We start from the raw sequence: 23,085 nt of genomic DNA on the forward strand, positions 1-23,085 counted from the left end.
GATAAGACAAGCAAATATAACCCTTACTCTGTGTCAATAACAACCTTACTCGAGAATGCTTCTTTCATCACTCAAGGTAAGCGGCTTTAGTTTCGAGATTTTTGTCACTGAAACCAAGTGGGCGCTGACCAAATCATCAAACAGGAACTTCACCTCAATACTTTCTATCAATTGCCAATTATCAATTTCTTACTCATCATATCATCGCACACGTTAGGCTATCTCCAGATCAGAGTTTCAAGTTATCACGCTAAGAGAGATTTTAACTACTGTGTATTCACCGCAAAATGTTCCTTGATTTTCTCTTATTTTGATTCTCATATAACTATATGCAGTATGGGTAGGTTTATTTGACACAAATAATGAGCTATTTTTGATGGCTTTCTATATGTTGGTCAATTCGCCAGAATTTCACTGCTAAGTCAGTTTAGACCTCTGGGATTTATTTGCTAGATTTTCTAGTATTTGAAATATTTGTTGCACACATTAAAAACAACCGTAAAAAAGGAATTAATCTTGGGTCCTAAGCAGGGTGATAATTTACTTGAGCATATTACAGAGTCTTGCTTTTGTTCGTATTCTGTGTGACAGAGCAACTTTCACAAAATTATCTTAATCCCTGCTTGAATGCGCAGTGATAGCGTGACAAACGCGTTTAGACCCTTGGGATTATGGGAACCCGCCGCGGCTTTCGGTGGCACACGCATTAAACAACATGTCGGTCGCAAAACACCGGTAACAGAACTGACGACTAGCATTGAGCTGTTCTTTCAGGCGTTTTGGAAAACGAAAGTCATGATTCATATAAATGATAACAAAGTGAAAGAGACAAACTAGCGTCCTGCGGCATCGCACTGAGTTCGGCTTTGTGGTGGACAATACTTAGGCGCTGGCTTCGATTGAATATTCACTAGTACTGACAAAACATAATGCCTGGTTCTTCGTCACGATAACCGAGAACGGGATGTTCTCTTGAATTATTCCGATTTCAGACAGGACTATTCGGAGAAGATGTCTGTGACAGGTAAGCCTGGAACCTGGTGTTGAGATGTTGATCACGAATGCGAGGTACGGTCTACTTAAGCTACGTAAGAAGGCGGTCGAATGATGTAATTGTGTGTTGTAAATTCGCTTCCAACAGTTCTCTTCATCTGTCCAAATAAAATCATATTCATTGGTAGCAAAAGCTAAAGCCGCATAAAGAAAAACATTGGAAAAAATCGCGGGAGAAAATTTACTATCCACCGCAAGCATGTGGAAGTTTCTTACCGTCGAGAAGAGAGCCATTTTTAAGACCACTTTAAGACAATATGGCGGTATTTTTCGCTGAAAATGATTTTCCCGATTTATTGAAGTTTGATGCAGTAGTACATAATTCAAGTTTCACGCTTTGCCGTCAATGTTGTATCATCAAAATCGTCGTGTTGTAGGAACTTAACGTAAACATTACGATTGACCCGTGACATAACGCCTTACGTGACGTTTCGAGGCGTGACAAAACAGTCGCAGGATCGTCGATAGACAGTCTTCACAGATCAACATGAAAGGGCTTTTAAGTAAGCTTGGGTTGTACAAAATTTCACCTATGGAAAAGGGCAGTCTTAAGGAAAGGGTTTTTAGGAGAAGTTAATGTTTTCGTGTACTCTATTCTTGCGAAATTGTGATGTAGGTATCAACAAGGGAAAGCCAGCTGCTCAGTGGCGAACAGAGAAGAAGTCATAAATCGTATTTGACCTGGAGATCAGTGGAAGAGTAGTTTGGGGCACGTTTTGGATTTGAAATGGCACTTTGAAAATGTCCATCTCAAATTTATAACAAAATACCTTTTAAAGGATTCCAATATTGCGACATCAACATTCTCCTCTGTCTTTTTAAGGAATACTTTTATTTCAGCATTTCAACAGTGTACAGTTATTGTGCAGTCAGGAACAAAACTAAACCATTTTGGTACCAGATAGTTTTAAACTGGGCGCAACGAACTTTATTTGAGCATACTCAAGAGAATTTCAACTTGAAATACTGTACGAGAGATAGAGATACCCCTTACAATGTTATATGTACTGATCACTAAGTAATGTTTAGATTACGTTAAATTAATACCTCCTTTCACATCTATAGGCGGAATGACTGAAAAATCGTCTGGCTCGAATTATGAAACCAACTTCAGTGTCAACTGGGAACCAGAACAAACAAACGAGAGAAGAAAGAGGGTGAGGAAGTTAATTGAATCATTCTTTACTTGGGGGCAGATTTCAACGATCAAATGCAAAACTAAAACCAAACCCCACTGGGTCACTCACGTGTTCTCACGCTTCAAGCAGGTTGCTTGTTTTTACTTTGAGAATTGGTTGACAGCGATGTAAACTTTTATTCTGTTCTCTGGTTTGAACCTGGGGGCAGTATGGGAGTGGACTCTGATGATGACCTCCGCTCAGGCTGTCGAAACGTCGGTCACCACTACCGACAGCAGTCCTTCTCAGGACTACGCTCACTCGGACGATCAGATTACACAATCACTTTGCTCGGATTGGTATTTGTGATTCCTTTGGTTTTGGTTTGTCGACGCTTCAATGAAAACTGATTTACCATTAAATCTTGCAAGACACCACATAAATTTATCTAAATTTGGCTGGCGTTTTAGATATACGTTTTGTATAAATTGTACTAAGAGTAGCAAAAAGGGGGATTTATGGCTCTTATGTCACCACAGAATTTCCTGCAGAAATATTTGATCTTGTTTAACTGCTTTCCTTCTCTCGTTTCAGATTTCTTGTCCCGAAGATAAAGCAACATGCTTTTCAAGAATCACGTTCTGGTGGTTGAACTGGTAACCTACATTACTAACTTACCTTTACATACTGAGATATTTGTGGTGTCACGATTCAAGTAATATACCCGTCGAGGAAATCTAGCACGGAAGCGTAGTAAAAACCCTAACATAGACATTTTTCTGCAATAAACTGACATCAGGCGAAATGATCGAAAGGAAACCGAATTTTCTGGCACCGTCCTTGTTGGAAGCAATCGTTGCAGCAATCTGCATCGTTTGCGGCAGAATGCTGAATTTGCCTGAAACTTGCATCCCGGCTGCCCCGAAGTACACTTGTTGTTGTTTTTTTAGAAGATACTCAATTCTCATGTAGGTTTTTTATTTATTTTTTTTTCACCTTGGCTGCCTAGTGTTTTACGGGTTTAGGCAAATAACCAACGTATCTAACCACAGATTTAGAATCACGGGAACATCATGGGAACATCATGGGAACATCATGGGAAGCAGTGGAAGGGTGCCACCTCGGCTCTACTCAGCAAACTAACATGAGGAAAAAATTATTGTACTAAGGTTGTAAGCATCAGCAAGGCGGAGGGAGACCAAGAAATGTTCTAGTTGCTTGGAAGCCATCTTTAACTCTCTTTCCTTAGGATAATTTTTACCGGATACAAGAGACCACTGGAGGACAAGGATCTCTGGGCACTGAATAGGAAGAGCAGAGCTTCATACATTGTTCCTAAAGTGAGATCTATTTGGAATCTCGAACAAAAAAAATGCAACAGGTAGGTCCGTCAGCAAGTTTGTTTAGTGCATTAGATACAAAAACCCTAATATAGATCTCATTCATTTACAACTTTTTACAGGAGGAAAGGAGTTCTGGTTGAAGATGCTTGTGGCTTTGAGCCTAGTGAAACTGATTCGTTACTTGGTAGGAATAAAAAGGAGAAAAAATCACCCAGCAACAAAAGAAAACCTTCACTTTTGAAGGTTTTAGTCAAGATGTACGGATGGAAGTTTCTACTAGCCGCTATCTTTAAACTGTTCCACGACTGCTTTTTGTTTGTACAGCCTCAGTTATTAAGGTAAGCATAAATAAGTTGCTAAAAACTTAGATAAACTTTTGCATGGGCCAATTCTAAAGCCTGCTAGTGATTGATGTTTGTTTCACAAGTAGAATACTTGGAAATTCCGTTACGATGCTATTCGTTGCTTTCACCCTTTAACTCTAGTACATAAATATATATAATAAACACACATAATAATAATACTTTTACGTTCTGTTTACATTTCCTATGGCATTGCAAAGGAAAGTTACGATCATTTCCTGAATTCTCAAAACTCTAATGTTCGATTCAGCAATGATACCCTAATAAGAAATTAAATACCACTCGTCCTTTGGGGTTAGAGGGTTAAGGTTATAATCACTTTACCAGAGCAGAGATAATGTCCTTGGCCGGGTTGTTCAAAGCTTGGTTACGGTAACCCAGGGTTAATGTGAAATCTTAATTCAGATCTGAAAGCTTAAATAAAATTCTTGATAATTATTTTTGTCTGCAATTTGATGATTGGGTACTCTAAAAAGAATAGAGAAAATTATCCCAAAAGATGCTTTTGAACAAAGGTATAAAGAACCAGGACTAAAATTTAACCTTGGGTTAGCGCTGAAAGGCCTTCAAACTACTGGGCCCTGTACAAATAAAAAAATGGTTAACTTAATGCTACCATGTTTTTGAAGATTGGCGCGCTGTTTTGTCGATTACATGATGTGGCAAAACACTGCTATTAACATTTAGATCGAAATCTACCCTTCGTAATTTGTTCGAAATAGAGACTTCCCACGCATGATTATGCCTGACAATCTATGGTGTAAGAGGAGTACCATTTCATCGCGTTGGAAGAAACAATTCTGTGTTCGTTTCTTTCTTTAGAATGCTTATTGAATACATAGAAGACAAGTCCTCCACTGAGAAAATGTGGATGGGCTATGTCTACGCTGGGTCCATGTTTGTGTCAGCAACATTACAGTCCCTCGTCCTTCAACAGTATTTCCATATAATGGTCACACTTGGTATGAAAATTCGTTCAGCTGTTACTGGTCTTATATATGAAAAGGTGAGCTGCTAAGTCGAAAATTAGTTTTTTTTGTACATTTGGCTGCTATTTTGTTTGTATATGCAGAGTTAGAATGGAAAAAGAAAGACGTAAGAAATGCATGTTTGAATTACTTGATAAACTACCCATGAACGACTGAATCACCAACAACCTAAATGTATGAGCTTATCTCGAGTCTCAGCGTTATTTTTCTCCAATATTTCTCTGTCTTAGAGCAATTATTCCCTGATAATAGCCCCATGTATAAATATTATTGTAATAAAGTTTAGATATAGCACAAGTGAAATTTCGGAACTCAAGAGGTGGGGAGAAACACTCGTCTACGTCTCGTGTTTCCCTCGACAATTCTTTCGCGCTCTAGCGCTTCCTGCGTGCTTTACTACAGAACAAAGCACAGTCAAGGCTTCTCTATTTGTTAACTAACAAGGCTTACCAGTTTTCAATGAACTTTGCAGTTGTTTGTGAAACCTCACAACATCTTTCTATTGCTCGTCATATTAACGCTAAACTTGCCACTAACATCATTTGATCAGGCTCTGGTATTGTGCAACGAATCACGGTCGAAATCAACCGCTGGAGAAATTGTGAACCTGATGTCAGTGGACGCGCAAAGGCTGATGGATGTGATGACATATCTAAACATGATATGGTCTGGGCCCTTCCAAGTCGGAGTGTCATTGTATTTTCTTCATCAAACCATGGGCTGGCCTATTTATGCTGGCTTAGGTGTGATGGTGATTTTCACTCCAATTAATTTCTTGATCGGCAGAATGGTGAACAAGTTGCAGGTATTCAACGTCTTGGTTTGTACGCGTGGAGTAGTTAGTCTAGTTTTAGTATTAGTTTTGCGATATCCGTGTAGTTTTAGTGCAGAAACAAATAACGGAGATTCCTGAAAACAAAGAAATAGTCATTTTGGTTGCCCGAAGTTGTTGGATAGTTTCTCCTTTAGGTCATCCTTTTAACAAGACAGTGTTCAAGTATTGTCATTATTCATCGGAATTCCAATGAATAAACACTTCTCTTTTATGATCAGGTGAAGCAAATGTTGGAGAAGGATGGACGGATAAAGATAATTAATGAAGTTCTCAATGGAATCAAGGTAAATGTATACTGAACAGGACATGTACAGAGTACAAAAGGAAGCTGAACTTGTGATTTGATCAATCAGGAGAAGGCGGGCAAAAATGAAATGATGATAATATTCATGCTGAGCTTGAGCAGTTTGGTTGTTAACCTTGTGCTGTTTACTTTCATTTTCCAACTTAGAGCCAAGTTACAAGCCATTTGGACCCTTATTTGATTTAAATTTTTCTTTTCCAGGTTCTAAAGCTCTATGCGTGGGAAGAATCTTTCTTGTTAATAATTAACAACAAGCGACGCAAGGAACTCTCATTTCTTCTGAAGTCTCAAATCTGGAAAGTTTTCTTGAATTTCGTTTACAACAGTTTGCCTATCATGGTAAGTTCACAGTGACAACTAAGTTCGTGACATCAATGGTGAATTTTACGTTAACAATGCGAACAAGAAACACAAAATGAGAGCAATTAAAGCACTTATTGCCCAGTACATTAACCTGTAGCAAAATGCCTAGCATTCCTTTAGTGAAAATCCTCCTCACAAGACAGTACAGTAAATTTTTTGCGTTCACTTTTACATTTACTTTCGTACCATTTGTATCCTTTCTGTCGCTCCATTTCATTTCATTTTGAATCATTCTGAGCCCAGCGATCTTTTATCCCATCCCTATACTGTCTGTTCTCTTCGATATGTTTCTAGTCATTTGCTTTTGCTCTTCCCTCGAGTCTCTTTTTGATTGTAAATTAACACACTGAAATTTTTTCATCTATGTAGTAACACAATCATGCAAAAGACAATAACACAGTCTCAATCGACTTTCCTCCAAACAGGTTGCTGTTACAACGTTTGCTGTTTACGTTCTCATAGGCAACAGTCTGACCGCATCCAAAGCGTTTGTGGCCTTGTCGCTCTTTGGAATTTTGCGTTTTCCTCTTGGTTTCTTTCCAGATGTGATTGCAACTTGCATACAAGTAAGTCGAAAAAATTGGAAGGTCGTTGTCAATGCTCCTATATAAGGTTTAAGCTTGAAATTTCAAGTTACTCCAGTTTTTTTTATTGTTCTGGCCTTCCTCACGTTGTTCCTTGAGTAAGGATGAATGAAAGTTAGGTTCGCAGGCTTATGCTAGGGTTTTCGCCAAGATTCATTTGAGACGTTTGAATGGTCACACAAAGCTTTAAAGGCGCCAGGTAACGTGTAATCGTACAGGTATATAGTTTTTGCCGCTATATTTGTTGTAAAGTTGTACCATTGTTTAATGTAGATTTATGTCATTTTCCCTCCGTCCTTGCTTTTTTTTTTTTTTTTTTTCGTAAGGCACGGGTCTCGGTCAAGCGTATAGAAAAGTTCTTGGATTTAGAAGAACTGGACCCAAACAATGTTCTAAGGACGTCACGTAAGAGCAACGTAATGTAGTGGGTATTTCTGTGACTTGCAAAGACTGAGCACTCGTTGCAGTGATTGATGCGTCAGCCAGTAGGCCACACAGATGACTCACCCAGTAATTTGGGGAGACGAATATACTGACTGATAATTTTAAGCCACCATGTACACATTTGAGTACAGTGTTTTCTTAGGCAGAGAATGTATGAAAACGTGTAAACGTTTACGGCGTTATTTATTTTTCATTTGTCTATTTCACTTCCATCTTGAACTAGAATTAAAGCTCAATTTACCAGTACCGCAGTGAGCCTAAGTGCATCGACGTATACCAAGAATACGCGCCAGTAAACAATTTTCTTGGACTTAAAACATTTTCATTATTCCTAATGCATACAAGATTTCCATGTTCAGTGACTGTAATCCGAAGTGGAGGAGGTTAACCTTTAATGTAAAGCACCGAGTAAAAGAGCAAATGCGGACTCTTCTTATTTTTCTCCCTTAGCAACACAGCTTACTTCGGAAATGATTGGCGTCAAAAGTGGTGTATTTGGATGGAACAGAAAGGATGCACCTAAAATTCATGGGTAAGAGAGAATTGATAAAAAGGCTAAATCAAGAATGTAATTAGCCGAAAAGGTTTTATTCCTAAGTAAGGCAAGAAACATCAAGAGGCTCACAAAAAAGAAAAGGAGCAATAACCGGGTAAGGACGTAGAAATTTTAAACGAGTTACAATGAGTTTTTCAATTGCCACAAATTTGAAAGAATGTTGGTAACTAAAATTTATGGTGTAGGTACTTTGAGCTGGCCTTTAAATGTCGTCTGTCAACTGGTCTTATGTTATGCTTCTTTGTTTTGTTTGTTTTGTTTTGATTTCTTTCTGTCTGTCTGTCCGTCTTTCTGTCTGTCTGTCTGTCTGTCTGTCCGTCCGTCTGTCCGTCTGTCTGTCTGTCTGTCTGTCTGTCTGTCTGTCAGTCAGGAAACCGGTCTGTTTCACTTGAAGTCTGATTTTTTACGACGTCGGTAGTAGTATAAATTGCTTATACATGGCCCTCTTTAAGTCGGAAGTTCTCTGAATATTGTAGTGTTTCCTTAGCAATAGATCGTGTGGATTTCCCACTGAGCGCAAACGAAGGGCTAATAAGTTAAATATTTAATTGAAAATGATTTGCCGGATACGAACGATAATTCTTGAAGGGCTCAACTGCATATTGCACATTTATCATAATATGCATTCGTTTCGAGTAACACTAAATTTAAATGACAAAATATATCCCCTCATGGGCAATTTATTGTGCTATATATTTTTTTTTAAAACATATATTTTACTGTCGCATTTTACTGTTTCAGTATCAACCTAAACATTCCAAAGGGCTCCCTGGTTGCAGTCGTTGGTCAGGTTGGATGCGGAAAATCTACTTTGCTTTCCTCTCTTCTTGGTGAAACAGAGAAGTTGAATGGCACCATTTATGTTGACGTACGTAATGTATTATTTCTCTAATGAGTGATGACCTCTTTCAAATTTAGCCATCTTAAAATCCATAGTTAATTTTGGGTTTGTTGATTTCAAGGTCCCTAAATCAAACTATCTGAGATAGCGTATACAATATGAATAATTCCGTTTTAGCTCACTTGTGATATCCCTTCACTATGTTCTTTGCAATGTTAAATATGATGTAGCGAGTACAGATGGAAAGAACATTGACTGTCATGACTGTCTGAGTGGTAATTGATGAATTTACCTTTTGACTGATTTGTGGACTCGTCGATAAAAAGTCGCTTGATGAAAATTAAAGTGGTCGATATCTTTTCCTACAGGGATCTGTGGCGTATGTTTCCCAGCAGGCCTGGATACAGAACGCCACTATACGAAACAATATCCTGTTTAATAAGGCCATGGATCCAGCTCGTTATGAGCAGGTTATTCACTCGTGCGCCTTGAGAAGTGATTTGAAAATTCTTCCAGCTGGTGACTCTACGGAAATAGGAGAACGGGTAAGAAGGAATTTTGGGAAGATTGTTCTACCTTTTTATCACCAAACTAAAAGGAGTGCAACTGGTTAAGATCTTCGCTATTCACTAAAGAGACAAGTTAGACATGGATGTTAATCATTTTGATTAAAGGTGGACAAAATTTTTATCATTTTTATTATGATTCAAATCCCTGGTAATTTCGAAAGCCCTGCTCGACTTTTTTGGCGTCCTATTGAACGAATAGGCTTTTAGGCTTTTAGGCTTTTAGCAACTTCTTCACAGCGGTTTTTCTTTTCCATCATTTCTTCTCGCTGACGACCGGGCAGATGTGTGGTTCAGTTTTCTGTTTGATACTGTAGTCGTCCATAACACCAAGAGATGTGAATAATGAGGCCATTGATAAATCCTTGGACAAAACTCCTTTCAATTATACAGGGCATCAACCTCAGTGGTGGACAAAAACAACGGGTAAGTCTAGCCCGCGCAGTTTATTTCAACGCTGATATCTACTTACTGGATGATCCGCTTAGTGCTGTGGACGCTCATGTTGGACGAAAGTTATTTCTGAATGTCATTGGACCTAATGGGATGCTTAAAGATAAGGTGAGGTGGGACAGGGATCATCTCAATGTTTCGTAATGTCGTAGACACAAGGATGTTAAGGACCTTAAGCAAACCACGACAGCGACAACAACGAGGACGTGGCCGAGCAAAATATCTATTACTGGAGGAAAAATAGCTGAGCGCGTGCGTTTTTAAATTTTGGACATTTCTTCGCCGTCGTTTCAACAGCTTCAAAATAACCAAAACTTGTGTGGTTTGAGAAAGAAAACCCTAATGGAAAATCATGTAAGTTTTTATTTGGAACTCAATATAGGTGAGGTTGAGCCGTGGCACTGTAAGAGACACTAAACACATTCGGCCAATAGCAAAATTCTAAGAAAAAATTTAAAAATAATTATTTAATCGACGTCTTCGTCGCTGAACAACGATCTATGAGTAACCAATCTTGTGTCGCGAATTTTTCTCACGTGGACATCCCATGCTGTTTGTATTCGTTTTCTACCACACCACTCATGAAACACGTGAGCTACATCTCACCCTTTTCCCCGGAAACCACCCAACATGAGTTCATAACATAAGCAAGCTCATATCTTTTGTTGATATGGTCCAGCTTTCCAAAGTACAACTTTAAATTTTCATTGTCAAATGTCATTACCCACCAGACTCGAATCTTTGTTACCCATGGCATCAACTTTTTACCTCAAGTGGACCACATCATCGTTCTTCAGGACGGTTTTGTCTCAGAGGTATGTAAAATTTCCATCAGGCTGTATATATTATATTAAAGTAGATTCTTTTGATAAAGATTTTCTTTGTGTCCCTTTTGTTTGGCTTTTTTTAGGAAGGCACATACACTGAACTTCTGGAAAACTCAAGTGCCTTTGCCGATTTCTTACATGCTTACAGATCAGAGGAAAACTGTGGTCTGTATCAAATACAATTTACAAATATTTTGCCACAAATTTTCCACTTCGTAAATTATTGTACGCTTCTAACGCAACACTAATTGTAGTCATGCAAAACCGTGTGAAAATTTGTCATGCGCTTTACCGTTAACATTGTGGTGATAATTGAATGTACTATTACTAAACAGAAACTGATGAAAATGATGAAAATGAAATCGACGTACCTCAAGAAAGCCCTGATAATGTTTTCAACGGAAAAGAGACACTTACTTCGCTGAAAGGTCACGAGCATAATCAAGGGAGTAATAATAGAAATGCTGGAAAAACGATAACAGAGGAAATATCAAAGACTGGAGGGGTAAGTTTTGCAGTCTTAAGTAATGAATATTTCTAACTGAGCACTTAGCTCTAAATTTATTTGCTTATTTTCAAGAGAAAAATATTATTCCGAATTATAAACAATTTATTTTTTGATACAACTTTTCTAATAAAGTACATTTTTCTCAAGTAATTATCTACTTTCTTAATATAATTTTCTTTAGCTGCAATCAAGATCTGTTGAGTGAAATCTTACTCTTGTAGCAATTCAAAGGATCCTTCATGTTTGCCATAATTTTTTATGCGAATTCAGCTTTGATGTCACAAATGGATTGTCCCCCTCTTTAACAGTACTGATGTGTCAGTGTTGTTGTTAAGACAATTTCTTGATATTATTAAACAAAATCGCCGGGGAGGTGTCTCATCTGAGCAATTTTGCCAGTGACTGTAGAGTTCCATTTAGCTAGAGGCGTTTCCTATGGATAGATTTCCGTTTGAGGAATGTTTTCAACACTTGAGAAAGATGGATGCTTTGGAAAGGTTCTCCTCAATAAGGAATAGTTTATCAACTTTATCCGAGCACAATTTCGACTTTCGGTACCCTGAAATTTCTCGTATGTTCCGAATTCTGGACCCACTATGATTGCTCAAAACCCGCCCCATGCCCTTGGAAGTGGTTCTGTTCGGCATGTGTCAAAAAGGCGGGCTTTTTTCTAAGTGATAGGAAAGCAGTAGCAATGATCTGTTTTTTCGTTTTGTTTGGTTTTGTTTGTTAGTTTGGGTTTTTTTCTAAGCATTTGTCTGTATTATTTATATCCCTAAACAGGCAACGTTTTCCTTATTGTTTTCTTACATCAAGTCTTCTGGCATACACTGGTTTGTCCTCTCTCTGTTCTTTTTCGTGGTAATGGAAGCGTGTTCTGTGGCTACAGGAGTATGGTTAGCCCACTGGAGCGCAGCAAACGTGACCACAAACCATCAAAGGGACTTTTATCTATTAATCTATGGAAGCATCGGATCGGGTCAGACCCTCTTTACCCTTTTGTACTCCCTGGCATTGTTTATAGGGGCGATTAGAGCTTCCCGAATACTCCATCGTAAATTAATCGTGAACATCTTGCGGTTACCGATGATGTTCTTTGATACGACACCGATTGGTAGGATTATGAACCGGCTGTCGAAGGATATTTATTGCATTGATGTGACAATTCCATTATCTCTGAAGTCGTTCTTACAGATGTTTTTTGATGTCCTTGGGATGTTGGTAGCTGTTAGTTACGCCACACCACTCTTCCTGACTGTTGTTCCTCCTTTGGGAGCACTTTATTTTTACATACAGGTGAGAGAAAGACTTTTGTTTCCGTTTAAACTTAAGGTAAAACACATCGTAGGATATTTCAATAAACGTACAGCACACAAACGTCGACGACAATAGAAAAGTAAGACCAGCTAGAGGAGGGACGGAGAAGTTTATCATGGATAATGAGATGTTTACTGCAAGTCGAACATTTCGGAGTTTTTCTCGCGGTACATTTACATTTTTCTTATAGGGAAGGATGGGATTCAATTCGACTTTATATAATGAATATTTTGAGCAATTGTCCTTGTTTTCTTTTTTTCTCTTGTTTTTCTGTTGCTGGACATCACAAAATTCTCCCGCCCCATTGACGTCTTCCTAATCAGGTTCAATAAGAAATATCACACTTTCCTATTTCACTCTCCACATTCATTTACAATGTGCGAATCGATTGAAGTACTGAACACGTCTCGTTTACGTGTATGATGATTGAAGACCTGAAAGTGTAGTATATTTTCATCACTGTTCTCCGAGCTGGAACGCATATTTTATCACTTTATGCATGTTACACGTCTTGAATCCTGCAGTTTAATTCATTCACTAATTATTGTACCAGAGAGTATACGTGGCTACATCGAGACAGCTGAGAAGAATCGAGTCAGTGAGTCGATCACCAATATACAGTCACTTCTTGGAAACAATCACCGGTGTCAGCACCATACGGGCTTTCTCGCAACAGCAGCGCTTCATCCGGGATAATTATAGGAAATTAGATGAAAACCAAGAAGCACATTACTTGGCTGTTACTGCTGACAGGTGAAAGATGAATGCTTTACCATACGTATATTTCATCTCAAGTATCCTGTCCTCGAATGAGCATGAACTTGCTACTTATATAATTACAGGCTTTATCCATCTATAACGGTTTCATTAGCATAGTAAAATATTTAGTCTTCTCTGAGTAACCTTCGCAGACTAACAAAATGATTCCTCTGCCTTTCATAATCCTGTTCTTGACTTTATGAGATTGCTTTTGCCATCCTTAATTTTTCAGCATTAACATTGATAATCTGTCTTTTTTAAAATAATTTTGACTTTGATGCGGAAATTTAAGGATTATTTTTTTCGTTTTTCATCGTCAATTTGATTTTGGGCACGAGTTGTGATGAACACTTTAAGCAGCTATTTGCGCCGATAGTTGTTGTTGTAAGGAAACGAAATGTCTCTAATGTCATCATTCATTATACAGCTTATTCTAGTAGAAGGATCATCATTTTTAAATATTTTATAGGATTAAGGATTGAAGCTTTAGCTCCAAATGTTAAATTCCAAAGAGAATAAAGCTCTTTGGAAAACAACTTTTTTTACAGATGGTTATCTCTTCGTTTGGAATTCATCGGCAATTGCCTGATCCTGTTTGCAGCATTGTTTGCAGTAATCAGCCGAGAAAAGATCAGTGGAGGTCTTGTGGGACTTTCTGTAACCTATGCGGTGCAGGTAAACAAACGAAATGACTTTACTTCCTCAAGACCTAGAGGTTGAAGTAAACACTCGACCCTCGCTTTGTACACGTAGGTGTTTCTAAATATCCAATTTTGTCGACGGACGTTCGTGTCATTGTATGGACCTGCTTCAGTAAATGCTAGATTGTTAATATCAATAAGTTTGATCAAGGTAGCCGGTAAACATATAACGTGAACAAAGTTAGCTCGGTGGAAGGAGGATAGTGAAATGCGTAAAAAGCTTTGCTAAGTCAACTACCATTTTTCCCCTCCTTTTTTTCCGCTTGAATGACCTAATTCCAGACTCTATAATTTCGAGCAACCTGACTTTGCTGTCGTATTATAAAACGTTCCTTTTTCCTCTATTCTAATTGGTGTTGTAGATAACTCAGAAACTTGCCTGGATGATTCGGATGTCAAGTCAACTGGAAACCAACTTAGTATCAGTTGAGAGAGTGAAAGAGTATTCTGATGCCCAGACAGAGGTGGGTGAAAATGAAATCATTGACCATTTAAAACGCACGAAGAAGAAAAAGAATGAATCTTTACAACTCTTGTAGGACGAATACACGATGCTACCAAATTGAGCAAATTTTCCTGAATGTTTCCTCTGGGTGTAAAGCAATCACTTTCAAGTATTTGCTGATAGTATTTCTGATTTTTCTCATAGAATGACTTTGGACACATTCAAACGTAATTATTCGTCTAAACAGGTTTGCAAACTAAACCACCCAAGGTTCGAAAATCAAATCTCAAAATTGAAACAGAGCTGTTTGTTTAGAAGACACATGTTCCATTTAAAGTCCGTGAAAATTTTGTTGGCAGTTCTTATGTTCTCTGGAAATTGCTTTGCAAACGACCTTCGTACTACCAAAGATATTCCAAGAAGCGCAAAACAAATATACTTTCACCAGAAGAACCTTGAAAAAATTTTTAAACCGTTTCTTAGTTCTATTCTTCTTTACCTCTGAACATGGTAAGGCGAGGTAGTATTCAAATTTACCACTTCTGTAGATGAAATGTTAAATGATGCATATATATCATTCAATTCACTTTTTTCTTCATTTCTAGGCGGAAAGAGTCATTCCTGATAGCCGGCCGTCTCGTGTTTGGCCACAGCAGGGAATAGTCTTATTTGATAACTTCCAGTTGCGATACAGAGAAGGACTTCCATTGGTTCTGAGAAAGATAACCTTCATAATCAAGCCAGCTGAAAAGGTAAATGAATCATAAACAATATACTTTTCTATTTAAAATATCAGTCTTAGCTTGCGCTAAGCATTAATTAAGTCGCTTTTTTTAAAAAGGTCACAAGTACACACAAAAGAATTGTGTTTGTATTTTACTGACTTGTCGTACGCATTGATTGACATTTGTTCACGCGCTAGCGCGTGAAGTATTTTGATAAATGTATGAGTCACGAAGCGACTGAGTGCGAAACGACCGTGGGTACGAAACGAACGTGTTCCTTTAGAGTAAGATTGTTGTTAGTTCTCGTCCTTGCTTCGAGGGTTTTGTTCTGGGCTCTCCGGTTTTCCTCCCTTCTCAAAAACCAACACTTCCAATTTCCAATTCGACCTGTAATCAATGGACAAGAAGAGCCTCCTTGTGGAATGTCCGCAGCTAAATCCAATTATTATGTTATTTTTATTCTTAATAATAATGACTTTTATAAATCCTAGCAATACTTATCCTGAAATTAGTAGACTTAAACAAGTTCTTCTAACGCTTTAACTTAAAAGGTGATTTGCTGTTTGACTTTAATTTCCACGTTTGAATTGAATACACAAGGAAACTTCCGTTTTTTCAAATGTCTTTTGAAATGCAGTAAGCTATGAAATTTGCTGCGTAAAAAATCTTACTAACCTTCAACTGTACAGGTGTTGTTCACTTATTTGCTATTGTTATCATTATCATTATAATAATTTTCTCAGTGACGAATACAACTTTGTTGAATGCTCGACAGATTGGCATTGTGGGTCGAACAGGAGCTGGGAAATCGTCCTTGGCCTTAGCCTTGTTTCGTATTCTTGAGAGATCAGGTGGTAAAATTGTCATCGATGGTGTTGATATTGCCACCATTGGACTCAGAGATCTCCGTTCGCGGCTTACCATTATTCCACAGGTGAAACATGGGACGCAAACAAACGAGGGGAGGTTTATGGTGATATCGCGATAACAAAATGTTTTCGATATACTTGAATGCCGCTTTTTGGGAGGGAGGCGCTTGTTGGCAACAATGGAGAGGGAGCCTGGGCATCTTTAGCCACAATTCGTTCGTCCTAGTTTAGGGCTGTTACATCGCTTTTTAGGATCTTCAAGGAAATTTATGTGTTTTCATACTTTAGCACCTTTGAGTACCGGGACGTCATCAGTTGAATACGTAGGAAAAATATTGATACTTGGTCAGAGGGGAGGAAAGTGTATCAATTTTTTTAATTAAATCAATAAAGGCTTATTTTATTTGTTTTACTATTTGTTTTTATTCCATTCTCATTTACCTTTACCTATAGGAGCCTGTGTTGTTTTCTGGAACTCTCCGTCTAAACTTAGATCCGTTCAATGAACATTTCGATGAAGAGCTTTGGAGAGTACTGGAAGTGAGTCATTTGAAAAGATTTGTGATGAGTTTGAGAGGAGGACTTCAGTATGTTATAGCCGAAGGAGGTGAAAATCTAAGGTAGGAAAAAGGGTGGACTGACAGTGAATTCGTTGGAATGTTTAGTGATACAAGGTGCAAGAATACATGCTTAACCTAAAACACGGCTCACGACTTATGAAAATGTAATGCGCGTTTCTCAAATTCGTTTCAATTATTGTATTTTTAGCAACCTAAAAGATGCATTTCGTAGTTAGTGAGTATTGAAACTGCATGGTTTAGAAGAGTTCAGGAAAAAAGAAGGACTCGCGTTGAGGTTCTCCATGAAACTTCAAGCCCCAGGTCAAGAAGCCCTTCAAATCAAGAGGTTCCCGGGAACCTATTGTAGCATAAGGGGTAAAAAGTACGGACTCTATCATCCGACGATGAAATGTCATTTTAAGCTTGGTTTGTATCTTAACCAATTCTTACTTCTTTATAGGTCAAGGTTTTGATTCTCTCCTCTATGGTTTTCGCTTATTCAAAGGTTTAGTTTTTTTATATTGTGAGCATTTAATTGTTTTGTATCGTTACTAAGTTTTCACGTGTTCTCATTTCTAGGCGACGTTTAAAAATTCAAATATATGCATGAAATTGAACCTTTAAAATCCTAAAGCGTGTATGATTTCATCAATCATGAGCTAGAGATTGCATAGCCTTTAAGACTGAAAGGTTCAAGGACATTTTAGTGCATTTTTGGGCGGTTGGTTTTCTATGACCAACGCCTTTCAAATGGTTCATTTAATCGCTGTGGAATTTTTATACGTTATTGCAGTGTTGGCCAGCGACAACTGATTTGTTTAGCGCGTGCACTTCTCCGTAAAAGTAAGATCCTGGTTCTGGACGAAGCAACAGCCGCGGTAGACCTGGAAACTGATGAACTCATTCAACAAACGATTCGACGAGAGTTCGCTGACAGTACGGTGTTCACCATCGCCCACAGGCTAAACACCATCATGGACTATGACAGGTAAAACTCTGTCCAGTGGACCTCGTACAAACTTCAGTGATTGATATTTAACTGAATCGTTGATCTTGAATAACTTAGGCGTGGCGAAATTATTTACATCATTCATTATTCGTGTGAGCTGTCAAGGATCGATTTTAAACAGCAGGTCCTAGCTTTTTAAACTCATTTACCTTGACAACAGTTCAAGATTATGACACAAAAAATTGCACGTTAAAGTGACGGACTTTTTTTCCTTTCATAGGGTTATGGTTCTTGAAGACGGTTCAATCGCAGAATGTGACGCACCCAGCAAACTTCTGGAACAAAGAGGACTCTTCTATAACATGACTTGTGACGCAAGACTTACAAAGTGACATAATATATTACTTTGGCCTTAGATCCCACCATTTCTTTAAGACAAAAGAGATACAAAAAACGAAACAACCAGGCAGATTTAAGGCATCTTTACTGTATGCGATCAGCAGGTTGTTCAAATAGAAAATGAAGAACGAAAGAAGCCGTGGTATGGCGAATTTTACTTACTTTTTAATTTTCAAATAAAATGGATTAATGTATCTATTAACAACTTCTTAATGATAAAGAGCTTGAACATTTAAATTTAGATTACTTTCAATCTGTTGTTGTAAATTTTAAAGCATATTTTGGCGCAGCATTGTCTTGTGCATGTGAAGACTCTTTCTGCTATCTCACTCTCTTCTTAAATCATTTTATTCCTTCCTTATTTGATTTTCATTCTTAATTGCATTCTATTCTTCTTAAATGTTTCATTTAATATCTGTATATCTGTATATCGGCCGAATTCCGAAGATCCGCAAGAGCTTGCTTTCGACCTTTAAAAAAATACAAGGCGCATCGGAAGTTCTCTTTCGGTAGCTCTATTCTTTCGGGCACATCGGTTTGCTGAAATGTTGTTTTTATCACGATCCCTTGATTTCAAATCGCGAGATTCTTTTAACTCTCCTCTCTCCTATGTCATCATTTGCAAGGAACTCCTTGAAATTCATTAGTCGCACAAAATAATAACCATTTTACTGATCTCGAGCCATGCATTCCCTGAGCTTATGTCAAATAAGATACCCTTTTCAACTATACCGGATTCGAGTCAGACTTGTAAGCTTTGGTATCGTCTGCATTGATTTTACAGGTTTGATTTGTTGGTCGTTTATAAGAATATGAATACATCAGTTTTAAAGCATTCTCCTGCGCTACTCCTCGCCCCAGCATTTGCCACTTGTTTTAATGCGCCGTACCCTACCATGGAACTTGCCTTCGAAAATAGAAAAAAACTACCTGTTGAAGCCATAAGCCTTTAACTACGGCACCAAAAGCTCATGGGATATCGTGTGGAATGCATTTGTTAATTTCAACTAAAGAGTGTTTTTTCTCATTTAGACTAGACCTTTGGTCCAAATGCTTCATTCATTTTTATTGCCAACGGGTCAGATATGTCATATGGAGATTCGTTGATATGCCTCGTTGATGTTTTTCTTGCTTACTTTGGATGTTTAGAATTAAACCTGAACTTAGCCTACTGTAAGAAAGTGGGTTGTTAACGGTATGTGGTGATTACTATTGTTAAAAGACAAAATTGGCATCTAGCAAGAATTTTCATTATAGATGATTTTTAACTTATTTGATCGTGAAAATAAATGGAAAAAATATATTAACACAAGCCACTCAATAAAAATTATAATAAGCCAGTTGATCATTTCTTATTCCTTTCGGCGGTCCTATCTTACAGGTATAATTTAGCACGCTCAATGCCTCTTTTACTTAGAGGTGACTTAAAGTGTCAACATGTGGTACTTTTCCTCTTCCACACTGAATTTGTAATTAGAGAACTTATACGAGTAGCACGTAGCTCTTTTAAGGGCGGTACCTTGGGTACGCCCTTTCTTCTCCGAATTTTGTGTTTATTCTGCTGTTATGCAACAGCCCTCAAGGACTATTTTCTTGTAAGATATCTTTTCAAGTATGATTTTAATTCTGTTACTAAGTTTATTATAATTTTTATATTGTCAATCTTGTTTTTGTTTTGTCCGAACTTGACTGTAAGACCAAGAAATTTAAGTCAGAAAGACATTTCGTAAAGCGTTAACATCGCAAAGGTATCCACTTAGTATGCGAACTCCGCTCTGCGTAGCTTAGCGTTATTCGCCAGTTAAGTGTAAAAGTATGACGAAGGTTAGAGATTGACAGCTCCGTAAGTGTCACCTTTGTAAGTGGTGACCCACACTTTCCTCGAGAGATCAGAGCTAGTCCCCGTTGTAATAACTCGAGTAATAAAAGAGAGAATAAAAGAAATAGCCAACTGAACAACGAGTGTTAGGAAATTATTTTTAACACTATTACTGCTGTTAAGCAACGATAAATTTCATCCTCTCCTATCGTGAATTCGGTGTAGGTTGAAGCTGTTATGCTACTTCGACGATCAGGTTTTCTTTATTAAGTGAGTTTAATTTTCATCGTTGGAATATGTGGTTGTTTACGCGGCGGTTGCTTTTAACTTCTGCGTAGGACCTTTTACTCTCTGGAAACTGCTTTCCTTTATTTTCAATCATTCTCAGTTCTTTTTATGTTATCTTCTATGCCAAATTCATGATTGGAAGAGAGTTTCATATTTTAGTTAATCTAGCCCTTTAATAGTTGTCTTCGATACTCTCGCTTTTGGTGGCCGTTCCTGCAAACAACTCTTACTTTCATCTATCGTGTGCAATTCTTCATCAGCAAGCTCCTCTTACCAATGGCAGAAGACCATGCCTCAGGTACACCCCATCTTCTTCAGCTACTCTGTCTTGTTGCTAAGTAAAAGCATTTGTGCGTTATTTTCTCATTTAGTTCAAATTTAAGTCCGCCACTAAGTTTTCCTTGCAATTTTTTATGTTGCTGTTCTTCTCAGTTTCATCAGATCCTAACTAACCCTTTTGGAGAGTAGGAAAATTTAGGAAACCTAAAGATATGCGGGAAGTGCACCGGGAAAAGTGGATGTGGAATTAGTTTTGAGTGCTGCTGTTAAGCAACGATAAATTTGATAAGGGCTTTAAAAGGAAAAGCCCACGGGCAATCAAAAAGCATTAAAGGTCCACGCTCGACCAGTGTGTTTTTTTGCCCCCTTGTTATTGTTATTATCCGGGAAGTCGATACGACTTCTCTCAAACCCAAGGAACGGCGAAAAAATACCACAACGACAGTAGCTTTTGCCAATGTTTTTATGGCAAAAAATAGAAAAAGAATGTTATCACCCAGAGCATAACCAAACCGACACTTTGGAATGGTATATTGAAGACTTTTTTCTGTCTGTGGAACAGAAACAGGGACAAAATAGAAGAATTTGTAAGAGAGGCAAACAGTTACATTCTGTACATTGTACCACGATATAATCACTATTCACGGCCAAAATGTCAGACTAGGAATACATATTCTTGAACACAAAAGTGTACGAAAGCAAGAGGTTTAATAGGGGGTCGACCCTTGATGTCCAAAAGCATTACAAAGAGATAAGAGACCTTGGAATACTTTAATTTTTATTCGTGTCATTCGTCAGGCGCAAAGGATTCGATGATTCAAATCGCACTCGGGACCTGAGGGGTGCATTAAGATCACTTATCCCTTCACGTGCACCCCCTCCAATGGCATCTGTAGAATAACTTGCACTTTCGCATAGCTTGCACTCTTAATCCACAGGGTACCAACGAATGATTTTCATTCAACTAATTTATTCATGTTTTCCGTCTCCATATTCCCACCAATACACAACCCACAATTCCTCCATTCGCCCTGACGAAGGGCCAACGCCCGAAACGTCAGCTTTGAAAGACTTAACGTTGGCCAATTTACGTCATCAACTCAGTTGATAATACTAAAGCACCAAAGTTTGAAACAACAATACTGGCCTGGTAGCTCAAATGTTTCCCTGTGGAGCCGTACGATCAACGCAGCCGTAGGATCACGACTTCTCATGCACGTATTCAGTATTAGGATCATTGGTCTCAAATTTAGGAAAAAACTGCTCCCAGGAAATTGAAACAGCTGATCTAAAAAATTGTAGCCGTAGTTTCACGACTTCCCATGCAGGAAATTGAAAGAGCTGATCTAACTTGAGGTATCGAGCAATCTTTCTTTGATGAGCTAATGACGCCGTCAGGTACGTAAAGTGTTTTGAAAATACTTATTAATTTTGGTGGAGATAACAGGGAATAAGATCTTGAAGGATAAAGCTAGTTTGTCTGCCACAGTGTTTCTTTGTCTCTCAGAAATCATGGTTAGTCTGAAGTCTACGTTGAACAGATAAGACTCCTGCTTAAAAATCATCTTAACATTTCAGTGTTCGAATATCAAATTAGAACGTAAACTGCCATTTTCTTCTACCCAAGATCAGTATTTTTGTTACACATCAGCGTACTAATTCATCATGTCCGTGATACAGTGGAACCTCGATTATCTGGACTATTCGATTATCCGGACTCTTTTCTCTGGTCCCAATTTTTTCATGAATATTAATTAGTTGCTATCTTGAAAACTCAAAGTCGCAAAAAGCCCAATAATTCTTTCAAAAGACTATGGAAACAGCATATTATCCTATGCGCTTTTCAAAATTCGTAAGTGCGACGAGACAAAGAAATATCCTGATGCGTTCAGCTGATATCTGATTGGCTCAATTGTTTTGTTGCCAAGGGAATTTCATGCTTGATTAGTTCCTTCCGCGTGGGTTATGTAAACACACGAGCGATCGAACGTAAACTCAAATCAAAAATATGCCAAAGAAGCAAAATCGAGCCGTTCTATCGATTAAAGATAAGCAGATAATTATTTCACATTTTCTATCTCATTAATATTCATATTTTTTATTATCCGGACTCTCGATTATCCGGACTATTTACCGAGGTCCCGACGAGTCCGGATAATCGAGGTTCGAGGTTTTTTGTAACATAAAAACAAGAAATTATATTAACTTTGATGCGTTTTCGGAAAACCAGTACGTGTCAAACGCATGAAATTATGATACTTGACCGTTTTGACAGGTTTCGTCTTGTACAGCCAATCAGGTTATTTGAACTATTATAACAACGATTCTGATTTGCTTATTGCTTAATTGACTTTGATGCGTTGCCAGAGGCCAGTACGTGTCAAACACATGAAATTATGATACTTGATCTTTTTGACAGGTTTAGTCTTGTACAGCCAATCAGGTTATTTGAACTATTATAACAACGATTCTGATTTGCTTATTGCTTAATTGACTTTGATGCGTTGCCAGAGGCCAGTACGTGTCAAACACATGAAATTATGATACTTGATCTTTTTGACAGGTTTAGTCTTGTACAGCCAATCAGGTTATTTGAACTATTATAACAACGACTGATTTGCTTATTGTAGCGTGAAAATTCAAATTATCTTAACATTGATTTTTGTCATTGTTTCCTATGTTCAAGAACTGAATGCATAATGTAGTATGGGGCTGTGCGGAAATTTTACCAAGACTTTTAACATTTCAGACTTCTCATGCATGTCTTCATGTATTAAGATCATTTTACTCAAAGTTGGTAAGAATTTGCTCCCCCAAGGAATTGAAATA

The 23,085-nt window shown here is 38.0% G+C and overlaps 1 protein-coding gene across 2 annotated transcripts; it reads left to right on the plus strand.

The window, feature by feature from the left end:
• Positions 1-40: 40 nt before the first annotated feature.
• Positions 41-18,109, plus strand: LOC131775050 (multidrug resistance-associated protein 1). 2 transcript variants are annotated; one of them, XM_066168555.1, is made up of 27 exons: positions 41-76; positions 2,119-2,210; positions 2,766-2,827; positions 3,421-3,552; positions 3,634-3,852; positions 4,699-4,882; positions 5,416-5,670; positions 5,919-5,984; positions 6,206-6,343; positions 6,793-6,933; positions 7,278-7,356; positions 7,846-7,927; positions 8,693-8,819; positions 9,161-9,337; positions 9,752-9,919; positions 10,543-10,626; positions 10,722-10,803; positions 10,974-11,143; positions 11,930-12,442; positions 13,017-13,216; positions 13,771-13,897; positions 14,286-14,387; positions 14,974-15,120; positions 15,869-16,027; positions 16,416-16,582; positions 17,316-17,510; positions 17,752-18,109. In XM_066168555.1, the coding sequence occupies exons 2-27, from the start codon at positions 2,124-2,126 to the stop codon at positions 17,861-17,863; spliced, it is 3,975 nt and encodes a 1,324-aa protein (XP_066024652.1). In that variant the 5' UTR covers positions 41-76; positions 2,119-2,123; the 3' UTR covers positions 17,864-18,109. The 2 variants fall into 2 exon arrangements, with proteins under 2 accessions (XP_066024652.1, XP_066024651.1); XM_066168554.1 differs by lacking the exon at positions 41-76 and adding an exon at positions 707-1,024.
• The last annotated feature ends 4,976 nt before the right edge of the window (positions 18,110-23,085 follow it).

This window comes from Pocillopora verrucosa, chromosome 6 (assembly GCF_036669915.1).
Source record: "Pocillopora verrucosa isolate sample1 chromosome 6, ASM3666991v2, whole genome shotgun sequence".
Taxonomy (NCBI): Eukaryota; Metazoa; Cnidaria; class Anthozoa; order Scleractinia; family Pocilloporidae; genus Pocillopora; species Pocillopora verrucosa.